At 32.4% G+C, this 22,771-nt stretch overlaps 1 protein-coding gene across 1 annotated transcript in view; it reads right to left on the bottom strand.

Annotated features, from left to right (window-relative positions):
* LOC128998669 (uncharacterized) overlaps positions 1 to 22,771 on the bottom strand; it is a 98,193-nt gene that overhangs the window by 19,829 nt on the left and 55,593 nt on the right. The window contains exons 3-6 of the mRNA XM_054424901.1: positions 19,830 to 19,858; positions 15,965 to 16,019; positions 4,641 to 4,727; positions 2,696 to 2,895 (exon numbers count right to left, since the gene is read on the bottom strand). Of these exons, the coding sequence (XP_054280876.1) occupies positions 2,696 to 2,895; positions 4,641 to 4,727; positions 15,965 to 16,019; positions 19,830 to 19,858 (371 nt within the window). The remainder of the gene's footprint in view (positions 1 to 2,695; positions 2,896 to 4,640; positions 4,728 to 15,964; positions 16,020 to 19,829; positions 19,859 to 22,771) is intronic.

The following is a 22,771-nucleotide window of genomic DNA, read 5'->3' on the forward strand; positions in this document are numbered from 1 at the left end:
GCTGCCTTAAAACATATATCATCAGCCCATCATCTATTGCTGCAGCCAAAACCAAGGATAGTACACTTCCTCATAAAGAAACCTCGAGCACAACACTGCAATCATCACAGGTATAATTTGATTTTCAAACAAAGTGCTTATATTGTTGTCATACTTTGAGGATGAAAAATAAGCTTTTGGAGAAGAGACGCAAAGTTTATATGGTACGGAACTTGGATATGAAATATACAGTGCAGGAAACAGCTAAGAATAGGCATAAAAGTTGGGGGACGAAGTAAATCTACGTATCAAATGTGTCGGACGTAATCATCAGGATTGCTATTCGTCCTTTCTTTAAGCTCGAATATCAAAATCGCGAAAAAGATCCGTCCAAACGGCTACACACCAGTGGCTCTAACATAACAGTTTCCCATGTTAACCTTATGAGTACTCATATTTAAATGGAATTAAACAATCTGAACAGATTTTTAAACAGAAAAATTTGATTCTGTGATTCTCAATAACATTACAAAGTTAGAAGGATTACCAACAGGTTTCAACACTATTAATTGTTTAAATTTATGACAACAGCTCATTTAGACCAAGCAACAACAAAAAGCTGTGACACAAAATGAAAACGTAGAATTCAAAGTTGGATATTTTACAGCTATATATATATATATTTTTTTTTATTTAATAAATAATTTTTGATAGTGTGCGAATAAGACGTTTTGTGCGAGTAAGGCGTTTTATTAGTTAATTGCATAATTCATTGACTTATTGACTTTAATAATCTATTGTGATTGTATGGTTTATTTACCCAAAAATAATGTTTAGGAAACGGACTAGCAAGTTAATACTTTTAGTGAATTACTAAACGTTTAAAATCTATATACAGCAGATCTATGGAACTTAATAGTTATTCTCTTTAGCGTTCTCTTCCCGTTGCAAAGCACGGGTATGATGGATAGTAAAATTAAAAAGAAAGGCTGACAAACGTTAAATCTAAAATTGTTTGGAACCAACAAATGGCATTTGAGGGTAAATTATGATTTATGAAAGGGATACCGTATAAGTGTGCAATGATCATAAGTTTTAACTTATAACAGAAAGTTTCTATATACTATTTAATAGCCCACATATTGGGTAAAATAATAAACAAATTAAATTATCATATTAATGTGCATATATTTCTAAAACGGATGCAGTTACTAAACAGTAGTAAACACAATTTTTGTAGTAAAATTTGTGTACTTCAACTTTGCAATTATATATGCTGTGTCAAATATTATTAGTTTTTGAGATATTTTAGAAAAACTAAAAAGTTGTACCTAAAAATTAATAAAATTACATATTTAAGTACATATTTCTCTGAAACAGTTGGGATTACAAGAAAACTATAAATACAACTTTTGTAGCAAATTTTGTGTACTTTAATTTTGTAATTGCATGTGGTATATAAAATATTAATACTTTATAAGAAAATTGAGAAAAAACTGAAAATTGTAGCTAAAATCCAAGATGGCGGCGAAAGCTCAAGTCTCACGTTAGGGGACTTTTAGTATGATAAAGTAGAAGCCTTAACTGACATTTTAAGCCAATTGGCAAAACTATACCACTTTTTGTTTTTTGATTACATTAATTTGACTGGGCTATGAATGAAGTTTGAAACTTATAGGCTTTCGTTTTAAACTTAAGGTGAGATCGAGACTTTTGTAAAATAACAACAAAAGCAATTGCGTTGTGCATGGGGCTTAAGCTGGAACCAACTCTGAGTACTGGTTGAAGAAACCATACGATATAACACACCGATTAAGATTCAATGTGAATTGTGTTCTAGATTTACAAAGCTAGAGTCGGTTGAATTACAACCTGAATATGAAATTCTAAAGTAGTTTTCTTTGAAAGAGATGTTTCCGTGGTTAGGGATAAGTTAGTTTCCAAGTTATCTAAACAGGAATACCTTAAGATTCTCGTTTTCCTGTTTTCGTTAGTGTAATTGGGTCACAAAAATAATGTATATTCTTAAAGTTGTGGTTAGTTTTTTAAAATAAAAAGCTATACTTCTATCATTTCTATGATTTCTCGCTTAAATCATACTTACGATGATGTTTGATTGAAAGGCTTGGGTACTTATAGAAAACATTTCAATAGCAGCTGAACTAGTCACAAATACTAACCTTCGTAATACCTTGATTTTTGCATTTTATCAGATCCCAGAGACCTTCTAAGCTAAGTGAAAACTTCGACGAAGTGAAAAGTAACCTATTACTTATAACACAACGAAAGAAACCTTACCCTCACAAAAGGCTTTCACGGATCACCAATTCGTAATACACAACATTCGTAACACACCAAGCGCCTGTCACAGTTCAAAATATACCCAAGGCTCTTCAGACAGTGTCTTATTTAAGTTTTAGCATGAAACGTAACATTCCCTTCATGCCATTCAATGTGTAGGCCATTATGACCGAAATATATTTTCTAATTTGTCCAACGACAATCATGATGGTACGCCATAAGTTATCCTTGTCATATGGCTTTCATCACCAGTAGTAGTAGTGGATTAAACTAACTCATACTTCATAAAATAAATATACAAAAATATCAAATAATTTAATCACCCCATTGGGTTAAAACCAGTTGGCGTCTATTTACACTATTTCTGTATTCATGAAATTTAATCTAACTCTAAATTTATCTTTAGACTACCAACCATGTTCTCGTCCTGTTCGGGTCTGGACATCTGCATTTTTCGCTTATCTGCAGAAGCAGAGCCAGAGTCGAAGCTACGGTGGATGCCTATGGCGGGGACCTCCACCTCCGCGTGAACGTGAGTCGCGGGCGTAGCCCCTGGCTCTTGTTTGGAATCAGCCACTATTTCCACCGTCTCTACCTTCTTGCCGTTCTGGCTCACTGAAACAATGTTCCATAAATAAGTTGAATCCTGCTAGACTAGATAATGCAGATATACCTCAAAACAATTAATTATTATGTAGTTTTTTTATAGTACACTCGTATAAAATGTCGTGTTTTTGTGGTTCTGGTAATTAAACCCTCAAAACTTCATGTACCCACCCATTTATTTATTGTTACATTTGCGTACTTAACTATATTCTTTTACGGTAAGGATCCCATAGCTTTCCCAACCTCCTTTAAATGAAATGTGATTCGGACCAAATTAAGTTTTGGTAGCATAATTATTTTATTTTCATAATATTGCCAAAAAACATATTATAACTACCAATCAAACATATATTAACCAAACGAAATGAATATTCTAACATAAGTGGACCCATCTTCCATCTAAAGTAGTTGGGGGCAGTCATAGTATTTTGACTATTTTTACATTACTTAAACTGGCCAAACAATACTGTAGTCCTTAAAATGTTACATTAACTCTTTATTATATTTTTAACAAAACTGTTTTGTAAAAAAATGATGGTATCTTAAAACTGCGTCAATTAATTATTTAAAATATCTCATGAGTTAAACATTCAAATTTGTGTTTTAATTCTGCTGTGCACGTAAACAAATAAAGAAAATTAAATGGAAATTACATTATGCTTATCGCTATCAAACCAACCTAAAAACAAAACCATTTAATGTTGATTGATAAAACCTTTGATATAATTTATTAGAAGAGTTGCATAACCAGTAACATAATACGCCTCCACATAAAGAGGGGGAAAATTTAGGTTTAATTCTTACAATAACAACGTATCTCCTCACATCATTGAGATAAAATATAACAATTCATTATACAGGGTGTCCCGGAACTCTCTACCAATATTTTAGTGCATTGCTCCTGGGTAAGAATCATACCTAAATATCATATTTAAATTGTCCGGAAGTCCTTAGTTACTCACACAGCCGCCATTTTGTTTTTTTCAGTTATTAATTTTTTTCTAAAGAATGGTTAAACATACGAAATGGAAACTTTGCACAAACATTAATGACAACTAGACAAAGCTACAAAAAAATTATGACGATTTTTCAAATTTATAAAACAAAATGGCGGCCATTTAAAATTTTTATAAAATCAACGGTTTTTGAGCTATTTAAGAAACAACATTTTAAATGGTCGCCATTTTGTTTTATGAATTTGAAAAATCTTCATAATTTTTTTGTAGCTTTGTCTAGTTGTCATTAATGTTTGTGCAAAGTTTCCATTTCGTATGTTTAACCATTCTTTAGAAAAAAATTAATAACTGGAAAAAACAAAATGGCGGCTGTGTGAGTAACTAAGGACTTCCGGACAATTTAAATATGATATTTAGGTATGTTTCTTGCCCAGGAGCAATGCCCTAAAATATTGTTAGAGAGCTCCGGGACACCCTGTATAACGGTAGCTTATATCTACTAGAACTGCAAGGCTTGCTTTAGCACGACCATTTCCAAACGATTGTTTTGCAGCTCTTGATCAACTTTGTAATTGATCTTGGACTACTACAGGCATTGAATGGAGAAAGGCTAAATGATCCCAAACATATTGTGGCAACAGTTAAAATAAGTGTGTATGTCCATGAAGGGAAAATCAAATTCTAACTCTATATTATTTTGTACACGAGTTTTTTAATCGAAATGTAAATCAAACAGCTCAAAGAAATCAGTGTTTTCGTCTTCAGGTTTTAGCGCCGAATATATTTACACTTACTTACCTTGGTGTTTGTTTTCAATATGACCTTCCCGGTGGCCATTCACATCACTGAAAACTCGAGCACTGCTCTTTTGCATCGATATAAGATCTGAAAAATACAATTAGACATTTTAAAAAGTTTTTTAAAATAATTGAATGTAAGTATTTAATTATAATTTAAATGTTGATTATGTTTCCATGGTAAAAATGTTACTTACTTACAATCTTCATACACATGAATTGAGTTAGTTGTCATGAAAATAATTGAGGGAAATAACTCCGTTTCTCAATGAGATAGCCATAAGGTGCATTTATATATAGTGAAATATTCCCACTTTGCACTTTGTAGTTCATTACCTTTACAGTAAGTATTGATGGTATTTTTTACACGTTAGCCTACTCTAACAGATACGAAAACTGTCGAATCAAATAGGATCAATATTTTAGAGGTATTTACTGTTATTTGCCATTTATTAACATTACAAGTGAATTGACGAAAGGCAAAAATCTACGTTATGCTAAAAACTTTGATATTTATTAATAATTAGTTGACAAGCAAGAAACCGTTACGACTCTAGGTCTATCAAACCTACAGTAACAAAATTTTGAAATACTTGAAACATTTTATAAACCCATCCGTTTAATGAAATTTGTATCCAAATATGTTTAAATGGCAACCAAAGTTTATTGGCTTTAAAAGTTACGGATTTAAAAGAAAACTACTCTGTTTGTGGAATTAGGTATGACTAATATGATTTGGTTTACTGAATTATACCTTAAGAAAATGATATGATTAATGTGCTCTAATGTATACACAATGCTACTGTTCTGTGTCACACTATACACCGTGAATGTATTATATGGAATTAAATCAATACCGTTCAGTCATAAATCACATCACTGCTTGGCTACATCGAAATGCTTTCAACTATAAAAGAGACACTTTTAAGTTGGTTTGGGGTAAGACTTTGCGTTTCCTATCTGAAACAGATTTAGGGAATATCTTTAAAACAACTTCTGGTGACAAAACTTTACCCCATAATTTCAAACAGGTTTATCACTAATAATCTCTAAATATTGTTGGACTTTTCTGAACATGGTTGAATATCTAGTTTATAGAGTAATCTTTGTGATATTCTATTATTTACTCATTATTAGTTACTTGAGTTATCCTAAACTAAGGATATACAGCGAGGCTATTATTGTTCTTTCCTTATATTCAAGAGGCTTTCAGGAACGGGCAAAGAGATATTTCCCAAATGTTTCTCACAATTGACAGTCACACAATTTAAAACAAGCCTTTATGGGTCAAGTCATTATTTTTTTACTATTATCCTTTAAATTTATCTCGATTTCCAGTCATTTTGCGAATTTACCTACAGGGAAAACAGCTATTAGCGTAGACAGCACGGAAAGACCTGGGGCTTATTTAGCTTTGTGTTGATGTTCCCACATGCCAAAAACACTATTGGTTCAAAGTTTTATGTTTGTGTTTTATTTTGTGTGTTTTCAAGTCTTTTCCAAATTTGTACCATTAAAACACTGAAATGCTCAATTTTCGTGCATATATTTCACTATATATTTCGCGACGGAAAATGCCACTTTTGGCCCTAGTAATGAAAAATACTATTCCCTTCCCTGTAGCAGCAAACTTAAGTCCTCGTTAAATATAATTTCACTTAAAGAAGGGATGAATATGACTTGTTAATGGAAAAATGTTACTTAAAATCTAATCAAACAAATTGAAATTATGCAGGTTTGCTGAGCGGGGTATTTTTACTTTTTTTCGTAAACATTTCAGTTTAGTTCCTATGATGTGGTGAGGTAAAGCACTATGGATATATACACTGCTATTGATTTTATCCGTTTGGTCTTTGTCAAATACTGTAGTAATTAATGAGCAATCACAGTATTTTACCGACATAAGTCCGTGTTGAATACAGGTTGGTTTTCAAATAATTAGGCCTACCCTGTAATTCAGAATTTGTATTTTGTTTGTTAAAGTTTTTTTTCCAAAATGCAAACAAATTACTTGTTATAAGTATTAGTCCTGTACCAACATTTCGAGCCATTAAAAAATATTTTTTATAAACTTATAATGCTTCTAGAGTCTGTTAAAACCATATTTTAAAAGACCAAACCTGGGAACTAATATGTCTTTAATGAATTGATAATAAATACTATTACATTCAATACTGTTAATTGGCTTGTATCCTAACAGGATTAATCTTAGTTTAAAATGTGGCAAAGTTTGGTCTTTTTAATTTGAGTGTTTTGAGATAAGTATTACAATGATTACTATAACTTATATCATAATAGCATGTTGCGGTGTTAAATATTCTTTACTCATCAAAGTTAAATAGAAAGAAACAGTAAATCACCTAATTAAAACAAAAACTAAAAGTTTATATCTATCTGGGTTATGCTATTCATTCGCAATATTGAATATCTCATTTATTTATTTTTAAGGTAAATTGTGATAGTTTCAAAAGATTTATCACATTCTAATTGCTAAGAGAATGAAGCATTTTAACTCCGGAAAATCTTTCTGTAAAGAAATAGGCTAATGTTTTTGGGTAATCCATTAAACAAGCTGTTGATGTTTTAACTAGCCTGCTGGGATTTTTTTAGCTTCCTGGAAATTCTTTTACACACAACTTCGTTTAACAAGTAATTTCGCTACAGAGTAATAATAGTCGGCTAAACATTGCATTTTGATTGTTTGTAAAGTGTTGCTGTTCTTACGGATTGCAAATAAAAGTAAATTGCCAATTAAAATGTATGTATTCGCTTATACTGTATCAACATTCACGATTGTAAAGGGATTTATAAAATAGGTTTAGTTTTGATTTCCTTCATTTAAAAACTTTAATCCCCATCATACCCAATTGAATGTTGACTGATTCCGTTGGTTTTAATATGTATTGACTATGATTTTATCAAAACTAAGGTAGAACCTGCATACATAAGCATTGCCATTTATTGAAACCATAAAACATTTATTTACAGTAGACTTTGTGGATAACAGTCCATTCCCAGATAATGGGTGCCATAAATGTCACCAGCATACGACTGTTGCGAATATGAGTTCCTAAACAAATCAAACTGATGGCAATCAAGCTTCATTTCAAAAGCAATTGGAAACTTGGCTATAAAACGTTCTTAACTTTGCAACACTCTGTTGCTTGAAGTTATTTTAATGTGTCATCACCAGGGAATGAATTTTTGGGCCTTTATCCTTGCGAAATTCACCCCGGTTTCAGCAATTGCTTTTGAGGTAGCCTATATGGAAAAAATTATGTATGACAGACAAATGTTAACTTTAAAATATTAATATATATTTGAAATAATGTTAAAAGATCAAGCGATTAAAAGGTTTTTTTTTTGTTGAAATCAATACATGAATCCCATATGTACATTTCAACAAGAAATTAATAAGTCACTATAAGGGCTACTAGTACTTTTTTCCAAAAGGAAAGCTAGTCATATGTGATGCAAATTTATGCAAATACTGTTATTTTGTGTTTACTATTGACGTTTTCTGTATATTATTTAAGCATAATAAGATTATAGAAGTTATTTTTGCATGGCTTGAAATGTTGGTACGAAAACTTATAAAAAATAAATTGCAATTTGGGAGAAGATAAAAAACCTAAAAATGTTTATATTTATGTTTTTGTCTGCAGATAGGTAACTTGCTTTTAGAATAACATGTGGTTATCCTCCAAATAGATACAAATTCGGATATGGTTCGGTCAAAAACTTGGTTGTTTAATGTGTTGAGTAATTAATAATGACAGGCTAAAATAAAACTGTTAACATCTAAACACACACAAAAATACTGTACCCATAGTTTAATGAAAGCCCTTTCCTTTGCTCACAAACTGTTTAGACTGAACAGTGTAAAATATAAATAGTTGAATTAAACACATTGGTTTTGCGCATGATACTTAGATACTGTTAGCGTTAAAATTAACTCAAACGCTTTTTGGAGTTACTTGAATAAAGAGGCATTTTCTTTTTCTGATTAATTATTTTCAGATTTTACAATCATTTGTGCTCTTTGTTTAGTTAGATTTTCGGTACTAAGATTAATATTATAGTAACTGCACTTAGCCCACAAAGATTAATGACGATAACAGCCTTATAATATATCTAAATCTGTTAAATATTTCTCTCTAGTTAAATTTCACCAAGTTAGTGTACTTAAAATGCAGAGTTGTGTGCACACTGTATCCATTTTAATTGGGACTGTGTTACCTTACGTTTTGAGCATTAGTTTAATTAAGCTAATTATTTCGCGAGGCTCTGTCCCGCATTTTGATGTTTACAAAACGTGGTTCTTCTATTTCATACTTGACCATTATTACTTATGAGAAATTAGGTGGGGGGGGGGGTTACAATAATCAGTTTTTATTTTTAAATGATAACAACATACCTAATTCCATAAAGAAAGTACAAATTAGGAAACTCATGTTTACAACATGAGTTTAAACGATTTGTACTTTATAGACAGTATTAAATGCCACACTCCTAATTACTGTTAAGGAATAAAAATTTAATTAAAGGTCAATTTGGGTTAACTATCCACGTTTTGCGTAACGAGATTAGTTTTCAAGCACTTACCATAAAACAACCTGTTAATACTGTTCAGGCAGTAAGAAATAAGTATAGCGAAAGGGTTATTTGCTGTTAGTTTTTCTTACTTTCCGTTTCGAGATTGGTCGAGGAACGCCTGTCATAAAACAATGTGTTTGGAAAGATATACAATAAGAGATTCAGTATATAAAATTAGGAGCTAGAACCCTTGAACAAAATTCTCTATTAGTTTATTATAAAAAATATACTAATGTATTACATTGAAATAGTTATAAGTCTGTAGATAATGGTTAAAGTACAATCACAAAGATAAACAAGATACAATAATAACATTTTTAACTAACCCTAAGTTTACTAAGTTAATTTTCAAAACATGAAAGCATTTGTCACAGACTGAATAGAAAAAAAAATTGATTGACAACAAACACCTTTCATGCTTATAGATAATACAAATTTTAAGTTCAAATTATCTCTGTACAGAGGAAATCTTGGTTATTACTGATGACTTTGACTATGTGTAAGAGATTATTTGTGTAACAATATATCACTCTGTGGTAAGGTACAGAACGCCGGTTGACAAGTTGGTAACAACCTTGTCTATGTGTCAGAGGTCATTTATGTAGCAATATATCTTGTTGTATGAGATATGGAATATACGTTAACATCTTACACGTTGACATGCTGGTAACAAATTCCCACAAGGGGATCTAGGTTGTTACTGATGATCTTGTCTATGTGTCAAAGGTAATTTATGTAACAAATATCTCGCTGTAATGAGATATGGCATATACGTAAACATAACAAATTCCCACAAGGGGATTTGGGTTGTCACTGATGACCTTGTCTATGTGTCAGAGGTCATTTTTGTAACAATATATCCCTCTGTGATGAGATATGGAATACACGTTAACATGTTGGTAACAAATTCCCACAAGGGGATCAGGGTTGTCACCGATGACCTTGTCTATTTGTCAGAGGTCATTTTTGTAACAATATATCCCTCTGTGATGAGATATGGAATACACGTTGACATGTTGGTAACAAATTCCCACAAGGGGATCAGGGTTGTCACCGATGACCTTGTCTATTTGTCAGAGGTCATTTTTGTAACAATATATCCCTCTGTGATGAGATATGGAATACACGTTGACATGTTGGTAACAAATTCCCACAAGGGGATCAGGGTTGTCACCGATGACCTTGTCTATTTGTCAGAGGTCATTTTTGTAACAATATATCCCTCTGTGATGAGATATGGAATACACGTTGACATGTTGGTAACAAATTCCCACAAGGGGATTTGGGTTGTCACTGATGACCTTGTCTATGTGTCAGAGGTCATTTTTGTAACAATATATCCCTCTGTGATGAGATATGGAATACACGTTGACATGTTGGTAACAAATTCCCCCAAGGGGATTTGGGTTGTCACTGATGACCTTGTCTATGTGTCAGAGGTCATTTTTGTAACAATATATCCCTCTGTGATGAGATATGGAATACACGTTGACATGTTGGTAACAAATTCCCACAAGGGGATTTGGGTTGTCACTGATGACCTTGTCTATGTGTCAGTGGTCATTTTTGTAACAATATATCCCTCTGTGATGAGATATGGAATACACGTTGACATTTTGGTAACAAATTCCCCCAAGGGGATTTGGGTTGTCACTGATGACCTTGTCTATTTGTCAGAGGTCATTTTTGTAACAATATATCCCTCTGTGATGAGATATGGAATACACGTTGACATGTTGGTAACAAATTCCCACAAGGGGATTTGGGTTGTCACTGATGACCTTGTCTATGTGTCAGAGGTCATTTTTGTAACAATATATCCCTCTGTGATGAGATATGGAATACACGTTGACATGTTGGTAACAAATTCCCACAAGGGGATCAGGGTTGTCACCGATGACCTTGTCTATTTGTCAGAGGTCATTTTTGTAACAATATATCCCTCTGTGATGAGATATGGAATACACGTTGACATGTTGGTAACAAATTCCCACAAGGGGATCAGGGTTGTCACCGATGACCTTGTCTATTTGTCAGAGGTCATTTTTGTAACAATATATCCCTCTGTGATGAGATATGGAATACGCGTTGACATGTTGGTAACAAATTCCCACAAGGGGATCAGGGTTGTCACCGATGACCTTGTCTATTTGTCAGAGGTCATTTTTGTAACAATATATCCCTCTGTGATGAGATATGGAATACACGTTGACATTTTGGTAACAAATTCCCCCAAGGGGATCAGGGTTGTCACCGATGACCTTGTCTATGTGTCAGAGGTAATTTTTGTAACAATATATCCCTCTGTGATGAGATATGGAATACACGTTGACATTTTGGTAACAAATTCCCCCAAGGGGATCAGGGTTGTCACCGATGACCTTGTCTATGTGTCAGAGGTAATTTTTGTAACAATATATCCCTCTGTGATGAGATATAGAATAAACGTTGACATTTTGGTAAAAAATTCCCACAAGTGGATTTGGGTTGTCACTGATGACCTTGTCTATGTGTCAAGATAAAAATTAAGATATTTGATAAAAATTGTAAAAACAATGGTCTATTGCATTTTTCACACCCTGTATACAAGAAAGTGTCGGAATATGTTAAAAACTGCGCCATCTTATAAGCTTTCCAACTATATGCTACACTATTGAGGTTTAGATATTTTTTTGTTTGTTTTAGTGGTTTGAATACCAGAAAACAGGGAACTTTTTTACTGTTTTTACTGTTCAAGCTGAAACAAAAATACAACTTTTACTTAATACATGCCGACTTTCTATGTTTCAAATGTTAAAGACACCATGCTTTGTAGTCTTCAAACCATTAATGCGTACATAAGCAGGCATAAACCTCAATAGTGTAGCATATGGTTGGAAAGCTTATAAAATGGCGCAGTTTTTAACATATTCCGACACTTTCTTGTATACATGGTGTGAAAAATGCAATAGACCATTGTTTTTAAAATTTTTATCAAATATCTTAATTTTTATCTTTGCATCTATTTACAATGGAGTTTTTACAACTGATCCTCCGTCATTTTCCATTATTCTTGTTCAAAATTTAATGTAGAACACGAAAATGACATTATCTACTCAAATCCATATACAGGTAATTGAGAAATCGCTGTATTAAGTTTAAAAGCATGGTTATTTTTGAAAAACGTCAAATAATTTTTTGGGAAGCTAATTTTGAGACTTGGAACATTTGATATGCATCATCACACTTCATTTATTTTTTACTTAAGCCAAAAAAATTTTGTCACACTGAGTACAAATCACCCTGTATATATCAGTTGTTGTATGGTTTGTTTTAGAATTTTTTCTTTATTGGAATTAATATTTTCATAAAATTTATTTTGTTATAGTAATTATTATTATACTATTTTGTCTGTTGTGGTTGTATTGTGATACCAAATCCCTACACCATTTCACCGTAATAAATGAAGAATTTCTATTATGACTAATAATTTATGGTTACGTTTTATTATTGTTATTAATCATTGTTATGTATATATTATCCATCAGATAATAGTGATAGCCTATCTTATATTTAGTCAGATAGTTTTGATGTTTGACATATTTTACTTATAGCTTAACGTTTGTTTAATGCAGCACGAAATATTTACGTCACAGACGTCTATATACACAGTTAATTAAAATTACTACTTTAAAAAATTTGCATTATTTTCCATAACTATTGGTATTTGTATGATAACAAGTAAAAACGAAAACAAATTGGTAAAACATAATGAAGCCATATTTCATGTGATATTGTATCAAGCGTTTGGGTGAAATATAGTCTCCATTTGTCACTTGTATTGTATTAATTCAACGAGCATCAGTTTGGGGCATTTGACATGATATTTATTACATTTAAAAAATAGCTGTTCTTGACGAATATCCAATATAGAAAATAAGCCGTTGAGTAACCGTACCAAGTACTATGTGTACCGTAGGTCTCATAGTAAAACCTAGACCCGAGACTGATTTACTTTTTAGTTTTGAAGTCCCCATAATCCAAAAACATCATCTATTCAAATTCATACATTTACAGAGTGTTGAAAAAGTCTTAACACGCCCAAAAATAAATTTTAACTGCTTAAGATAACATTTTGGAACGTCAACATATCATTATATGATGACTTTTATAGCGTTTTGCAGGAAATCCAAATTTTGTCCCCTCGTTCTTTTAGGGTAGAAGTGGGGCAACTCCAAAATTTAAAACGAAGAAACCCATGTTGTGTCCCTTTGTTATAAAGGTATTGTTGAAAGGAAACGTTCGGTGTGTTGGATATTTATTTACGACCAACGTTTGAATATTGACGGCCTAAAACGCTTTAAAAATGCAAATGGGCAAATAGGCTTAGAAAATGTGGTAAAATCGAATGTGTTACACTGGATTATAAACGATAATGAATCAAATTTAACAACTGGTAAGGTAAATATTGATTTATCATTGTAATCTTAACAGAGCAACAGCCATTAAAACATTACAAAAATAAACTAATAAATCGATTTAAAACTGCTGAATTACATCATGTTTACAATCACTCACTTTTAACACAACGCCTTGTTAGAAAGGTTATTGCTGAATCTCTTTAGACAGACTTAGAAATTAATCGTACTACGTAAGTGTAATTTGTAATTGTGCTGGTTTACTGAATATTCCATGGAGCTTTCTGAATAAGAACGAGTTACTCTATTAATGATGCGTGGCTATGCAGATTCTATAAGATTCTATTAAGACTATGGAGATTGTATAAGATTCTATAGAGAAGTTTGTTATATTTCCAGACAAAAAGAAGCCCTATAAGCTTTTCTACGGCTAGGTATATGATTGAACGTTTTCAGATGATAGGTATTGTGAAAGGTTGGCAAAAGTCTAGTAGGCCAACGACCATTACAGAAGAGCATTCATTTGAAGTTTTGAAATCCTTAATTGAAGACCCTCACATACCTCTTAGGAAAGCAGCACAGGTACACGAAGTGAATTTTAGTTCTATCGGAAATGTTTTGAAAGCCAACATAGATTATACATTTTAGGCCAAGAACTAAATCAAGATGATTATGACAGGAGGTCGGAGTTCTGTGATAAAATTATGCGCCGTTGTGATGACAACAGAGTACTTTTGTATACTATTGTGTTTTCTGATGAAGCGTAATTTTGTTTAGTTAACAGCGTCAATATGCACAATTACCATTATTGGGACGGTGAAAACCCACAATGGGAAGAGGAAACACGCACGCAACAACCGCAAAATCTTAATCAATGTATAAATGGGAATTTTGGAACACAATGGGAATTTCTTTTATATGTCCCCTTTTTATTTACGGAAACTTAATCTCTGAAGTTTATACAGGGTGATTTGTACTCAGTGTGACAAAACTTTTTTGGTGTAAGTACAAAGTAAATGAAGTGTGATGATGCATATTAAATGTTCCAAGTCTAAAAATTAGCTTCCCAAAAATTATTTTATGTTTTTCAAATATAACCCTGCTTTTAAACTTAATACAGCGATTTCTCAATTACCTGTATATGGATTTGAGTAGATAATGCGTGTTCTACATTAAATTTTGAACAAGAATAATAGAAAATGACGGAGGATCAGTTGTAAAAACTCCATTGGAAATAGATTCAAAGATAAAAATTAAGATGTTTGCTAAAAATTATAAAATGGCGCAGTTTTTAACATATTCCGACACTTTCTTGTATACAGGGTGTGAAAAATGCAATGGACCATTGTTTTTAAAATTTTTATCAAACATCTTAATCTTTATCTTTGAATCTATTTCCAATGGAGTTTTTACAACTGATCCTCCGTCATTTTTAATTATTCTTGTTCTAAATTTAATGTAGAACACAAAAATGACATTATCTACACAAATCCATATACAGGTAATTGAGAAATCGCTGTATTAATTTCAAAAGCATGGTTATTTTTGAAAAACATAAAATAATTTTTTGTGAAGCTAATTTTGAGACTTGGAACATTTGATATGCATCATCACACTTCATTTACTTTGTATTTACATCAAAAATTTTTGTCACACTGAGTACAAATCACCCTGTATGCTAGAAAACCAAATAGTTCCACCTATAGTTCAACGGCGTATGGTTCCAGCTAGATGGGGGACCTCACTATGGTAGGGAGGTTAGAAACTTTTGGCCCTAAGATTCCCTCATAAAAATAAAACTTTTAAACTAAGGCACAATTCAAATACTTATTTTAAATACGCCGGTACGATAGTTTTGGAAAATTTCGTATTCAATTCGAATTAATGTATAATACTAGACTTTATCCTTATAGTTTATATTTACTAACCAATTTAATATGGATTTTTTGTATCACCATAATCAAATATTATGTCATGGGATAGTTAGAAATGTGCAGTAATTTGCAGGAACTTGAGCTTAGCTCAAGTGCGTCATTATTTCCGCAGAGTTCAGAGAGGGTAATTATTTATTTCACAACAGCAACTCACATGAATGATTAAACTATCTCATCATTATACTATAAATCAATGAAAGTAATCAAAATTACGATAGCAATATACGAATTTATTAAAATATTAAAACTTTAACAAATAATAAAACATATACAACGAACGCGGCAAATCAGAATATTTAACGTCACGCGACAACCAAATTGCTAATTATAAGTTGAAACTGTTTTAGACTACAAAGCTGTATCACATAAATCACAGAGAACTTGAGTAGCAAACTTACTGTCAGTGAAGGGCTTTAGGCTATGAAGCTCTCGCACATCTTCATCCTGGTTGTCCTGTAACAAGAACATGAATAATTAGTGAAATTCAACTGTCGCAGTGCTTGAAGACTTCGACATCCAACCCTAGTGGCTAGCTTTTAAAACCAACTTCTCAATTAACCTATAGTAATAGAACCTAGTAAGATCATTGTAACAAAAAGTTTTTTCTGTATTCTTTTAGAAAACAGGATGGTTCTTTATTTCTTTTATCTCTCGATACTATTCCGATATGCAGTATTACTAAATAGATTACAATTTGTTCGTGTTATATACAAATAACTTCATGGTTAGCATTGAAATGTTCATACTATTGGAATATAATAAAACACGCCTTTCAACCATATTCCCTATATACAGGGTGTTTTTTTAAAAACTTGCATCTTTATTTATGTAAAAACCGCAATAGATAGAAATATGCAGTTTGCGGGAATCATCTATTGAGGTAGGGGGCCCAATTCTTTTGAATTCAACGTTACATTCACATTCCCCCCCTTTCCCCCCCTGCCCCCAACTTAATTCTTTTAAATACCAAAATACCCCTTGTGACATATCAAATGAAAGAGCATGAAAAAAGAAAATTTTTGATGAAAAAAAATTGAAAATCGGTTCATAAATTTGCAAGATATTCCCCCCCCCCTTCCCCGGAACTTAATTTTTTTTATAGCAAGGTACCCCTTGTGACATATCAAATGAAAGAGCATGAAAAAAGAAAATGTTTGGTGAAATTTATTTTTCATTTGATATGTCACAAGGGGTACCTTGGTATTTAAAAAAATTAAGTTGGGGGCAGTGGGGGAAAGGGGGGGGAATGTGAATGTAACGTTGAATTCAAAGCAATTGGGCTCTCTACGTCAATAGATGATTCCTGCAAACTGCATATTTCTATCTATTGCGGTTTTTACATAAATAAAGATGCAAGTTTTAAAAAAAACACTCTGTATATAAGATCTATATATCTATAGATAGAACTAATATATAAATATATATATATATATATGTGTGTGTATATATATACATACATATCAGATACAGGATGTTTCCAAATTGTCTGGACATATTTTGTGGACTTTTTCCATGGGCTAAGACAAGCATAAAATGTCATGCTGTTTAATGATGTATCAATGAATTTTCTTACACAATTGTACATCATAGAGCAAAAAATAATAAAGGATCAGACAAATGAAACCCTAAGATGTCTATTACGACTGTTAATCGCTTAGTTCACCTTTGCTGTTTCAGTTTCTTTTCCTGTTGAATCAATATTAAATATGTAAATAGATAAATTTGTATGTATTGGTGAAACTGTTTTCGATCCAATATGAACCATCCACTGATAAATGTCATTTTTATACACGGGGTTTTACACGTTGACACGTGCTCATATGAACGACTAATTTACATGATAAACCTTAGGCCAGAATTTAAAAAGTTATCTTGAGCGTGATTACTAAATACTCAGTTAAATTAATTACCTATAAAATTCCTAAATTAACTCTAGATATAACTTCATGGCTGAAAAAATTTTACATTCTAGAAAATCCCCAACAAATAAAAATTAAATTAAATGAATGTTTGTTTGTTTAGGACCATAGTTAAATCCTAATAGAACTAAGCCCTAATGGTCGTAAAGCACCCTGATAAAAAGAAATTTACAATATTCAAAACATTTCCTTTCATATCTACTGGAAACGTACTATAGAGAGGAATCAATACATCTCAGTCAGGCTACAACTATATGGAAAACCCATTTTCCAATTAATTTTCATTATCTGTTTTGTTTCTTCTTTACAATCTGTCTGGAGTTGAAATTTTGACCGATGATAACCAATAATAAGCTGTCAAACTAAAATTCACGCTTAAACCAGCTTTTAAAGAAGTCGGTCATCAGCACTGGACCTCTGCAGCATTCTAGAAATAAATCAAAGGCTTTGGGGGCGAAGACCCAAAGCACCTTTATATTACCATTCGATCATGCACTGGATTTTAATCTTTAGAATCACATCTCATTTGTATAAATCGGCTAAGTAGGACGGACTAAAAGTGACGTAATAGATAAATATTATATTTCATACCTAGGGCATAAAAAGACACCTTTTGGCCGTGTAATGAACTATATTTTTGTCACATTTCATCATTAATTAACAAACTAAGCTAGAAAACGAAATATTTGTTATGTAAAGACTCCCTAAACGCTTCCAGCTTCCCTTCCAGCTTGTTTTAAATTATTTTAATGTAAATAAACAGCTGTATAGCAACTGATTCAATTATTTAGTCTATTACGACTGTGTCACGGTACATCATACCATAGATATTTCGAGCGATTGTCAACAATGCAACAATAAAAGCTTACCTAACAAATCAGTTGATAAATAATTTCGATCAATACGATTACCACAATCAAAATTGACAACTGTTTACGACAGCTGATTTTCACACCCTAGGGACCAAAATCATTGGAAGTACTTTATATGATATGACAGGTGCACCTATGAGACATCTCCATTAACAAATCCTCGAATAAACAGCCTGGGTTACTAAATGCTTCGATGTGGTCGCCATTACAGCCCCACAGTTCCATCAGCGGAGGAAGTTAGAGGTGGTTAGATGATGTAGGTCAGAGATGAATTGTGTATGAGAAGTGTCTCATCTCTGAGGATTTACACCTTGTGTTACTTAGGGTTACTTAATTCCGAGTTTAATCGGGAAATATTTGATCAGATCCAAAAAGAGTGAAAAGGAAATTTAACTGAGTGACGTAATAGGTAAATGGTTCATTAATACCGCCACGTTGTGAGCCTAAATTTTAATAGGCTGGATCAATAAGAGTGGCGTAAATTAGATAAGTCAATGTCAAAGATGAATAAAAACAATACATTTAGTGTTGATTTTAAGCGATGGGTTATTGATCTGTTGTCAATATTAAAGGCTCCAGATATTAATGTATCCAACACATAAACTCTATCTAATTTTCTAGTCGAAATCCCATAGTGTAATAATTAAACACATAGACAAAGTTTATATAACAAAATCTATATTTTATTAGCGAATTTCCCTATAGGGAAGTAGCTATTACCGTAGGTGGCACGGTAAGACCTAGACCCGGGACCGATTTACTTTTTCATTTTGATGTCCCCAGAGGCCAAAAACACCATTCGTAAAAATTTTTATATATGTATATATATATAGACTTATATATATATATATATATATACGTCCGTAAACGCGATATCTTGAGTAATTTTTGTCCGATTTTGATGAAATTTGGTTTAAAGGTGTAAAGCGGGATAAACTTGAATGAGTTCGCGAACCAGCACGATCGGACCATGGGAACGGGGCTTTACGGGGGGTTTTATGGGGTAAAAATTGGTTTTTCTCACTTTTGACCCTCAAAACACAAAATTTCCCGATTTCTCTTTAGACCTTTTTAAAGAGCTTAAAAAACAAATAATTTAGTATATAAAAGTATTTTTGTTCGACTATTAGTAACGGAGAAAATTTAAAAAATTGTAAATTTAAAATTCCCATGTTATTCTTATGGAGAATATTGTCAAATGTTGTAGTTTGCTTGTTTATGGATATATTTTGATCAAACTTGGCAAATTTATTTATTTTGTACTAAGCTATAAATATTTTACTCAAAAACACACTTTATTTGTTTCCTTGTAGCAGCAAACCTAGGTACTCGTTAAACCTAATGTTATTAAAATATATTTAACTGAAAATCAATTCAGACAAATGGAAATTCGCTTAGTCGGCAGGTTTGCTGCGGCGGGGGTATTTTTAGTTGTAAGATTTACAATTTTAACTGAGGAAAAATATACTTACTGTCCTTGATCCTGCATTCTTGAACGCACCTAAAACAAAAAACAGATGTATAAATTTTATATTTATTAATAAAACGTAGATTTTCCTAGCACAACTGTGGCTCGTGCTGTAGAAAAGTAGCTCAAATTCTGTAATAAACAGTTTTACAGTCATTTATTTGTGTTCGAAATCATTCCCCCTTTATAATGAATTTATAACTTTACCTTTCTCTTTTTATTGCTCGGAAGAAGTTTATAAGTGAATTTTCAGATCGCCAAATCGCTGTCTTACACTAAGAACCAATTTTACAAACTAGCATCTTAAACAGTTTAATCAAAAAACCAAAAATTTCGTTTCACTGCAAGTATAAACTCAGTATAAGGAATGACACTCTATTTTAATGAATAACTGTAAGCTGTGAGGGATAAGTGAAATTCTTTATGGTATATTGCTTGGTTGTGCTCAACCCTTGAGTTTATATCTTATGAGATCCTTGCCCCATTTTATGTTTATACTTTGCTCAGGACTAAGCCTATATTATTTTATCATCTCACTATTACAGTTCAATGAAATTAAACATGCAAACAGATTTTAAATCAAAGGAAGTACTTACATTTGATTAGTTTAACTGTTCACTATCCAGTATTTAGGTATAGACAGCAGTAAAAGCTGTATATGCAAAAACACAGGTATTACAAAACCATTTTAAGTACTTTTTGGACAATTCAAATACATAATCTAATGCGTAAGTTGGCACTTTATGTTAAACATGTGAAAACACTGCAGTGTATGAAAATGACAGAATATCTTTTTATACACTTGTTTTAACAATAAGAAGTAGTTAATTTACGTAGGGGAGTTTTCTGCAGCTAATGGACTACAACTTTAAGAGTGGTTGGTCCTGGGAGCTCGGGCTATTCACCTCCCCCAGTTTACACTTCCACCTATTAGGCAAGTAGAGACAAAATAGAGGACTTTTATGAAATATTACTGTCTTTGTATTTCAGTTCTCTGTCCACGACAAATCAATTAGTAACTAATAGTTATTACTTACATAGATCAAAAGTGTACATCATGAAGGAATATGATAATACATCTTACAGAACGTGTTACTGATAAAGAATAATTATTGGATGTATAGCTAACAACATGATGTCTACTTGCAAAGATATTGAAAAACACTTGTAGATGTTTAAACGTGACAACCGCCCCGATAGCACGTGTAAGATATACAATTGATTCCGTTTACAATTGCTTCAATGAATGAAAATCAACGAAGAGAGAACTAACTGGAAAATTGGCCGCACGGGAAAAGAGCCACAAATTGTGAAGCGCTGTTGTCAATTGATAAAGAGACAATGTGCTTCGTGTGACACCAGAATAACTGCTTCTGGCACGTGGGGCATATAATTATTTAAGTCTGTTGTTGTAAATATAGGTTATTTCACCTGTTCGCCGTCTCTTTTGAAGGAAAATTCAATATTCCAGTTTTGTTACAAAATGCTTAAGTACTGTTTTTAGTTTTTTTAGTAGAGCATTTTCAATATGTATTATATGGCTAAATAAAATCTATGCCTTATCTTTTTTCACGATCGCATCTGAGGTAAGGGGGTCAAGGTAAAAATTTAGACAGTGAACTATCTGCTGTTGAAATATAAAACCTTTTGTTGTGGTCTCCACCCATTGCTAGAACTACTATGATTATTTATTAAGATCGGAACGCAACTAGGACTAACTAATCTTTATCCAAATATTAATAAAGCATGAGTGTAGAATGGTTGAGAATCCTAGATTGGATTTGTTACAGACTAAGAGACTCTGTTTCCTTGGCCAGGGACCATTTATCAAAGGTCCTAAGATCACAGACAGCTGAGCCTAGTTTGAAATAATGAAAAAGCCACAGTCTTTTCCAATGATCACCGCCAGATGACAGTTTGATTACTAGGCGAGTACTTCAATTCAATGATACAATAGTAATAAACATAACTATTATGGAATAACGGTGTAAAGAATCAAATGGCAAATCTACTAACCCATGGAAAAATCAACAGTTGAGTCCATATGTATTCTTAATTAAAAAATATATTGAAAATTGTATATTTTTCACTACAACCTAAAGCAGTTTTTCGAGCAGGGCTAACGGGAATTGACCGAGAGTCGCAAAAAATATTTTGGCCCATGCGTGAACTGTATTTTTGTCTTATCTATGGTAGGCCTATTATGGTTTGGTGGGTTAACTGAACAAAATGGTTTCGATATACCTATTTTTGCTTTCAAATACAAACATCTCATACTATTATTTAGGTGAATTATTGATTATCCCGCTAAAGCAGTAAAACATTTTTATTCAATTAGTCTAAATATTTATAAAGGGGTATTTTTTATAGGGGGTTGTATAATATACAACGTAAACTATGATGAACACAAAAAAACATGAGTAACGCTATGATAACCATAACCTCTGAACTGTTTCATTGTTTGGAGGATTACTTGCACCCTCAGATTTCATTTGCAAAAACAAACATGATAGAAATTGGCTAACCAGCTGTTCGACACTAGTAACCATGGCAACGAGCGATGAAGAGTGACGTCATCGCTATTTTCAGCTGTGGCTGCTGTCAGCTGATCATTCTTCCATAGTTTTAGCAAATGTTCCTTTAGGAAGTAGCTATTGCTGTAGGTGGCACGGCAAGACATAGACCCGGGACCGATTTAACATATCATTTTGATATCCCTGAAGGCAAAAAAAACAATTCGTAAAATATTTATAAATGTGTATATGTATGTATGAGAGATTTTGGCCCGGTTTTGATTAAATGAGTCTTAAAAACTTTAGGATATGGAAACGGTGTGTTATGGGGTTTTATAATTTTAAAAATTCGTTTTTCTTAATTTTCGCTCTTAAAACATTGAAATACCCAACTTTGGGCCATCATGTGGGGCTAAAAACTAATAATTTTGTA

This window comes from Macrosteles quadrilineatus, unplaced genomic scaffold (genome assembly GCF_028750875.1).
Source record: "Macrosteles quadrilineatus isolate MER2022 unplaced genomic scaffold, UCM_ALF_1.0 Scaffold_7__1_contigs__length_78375512, whole genome shotgun sequence".
NCBI lineage: Eukaryota > Metazoa > Arthropoda > Insecta > Hemiptera > Cicadellidae > Macrosteles > Macrosteles quadrilineatus.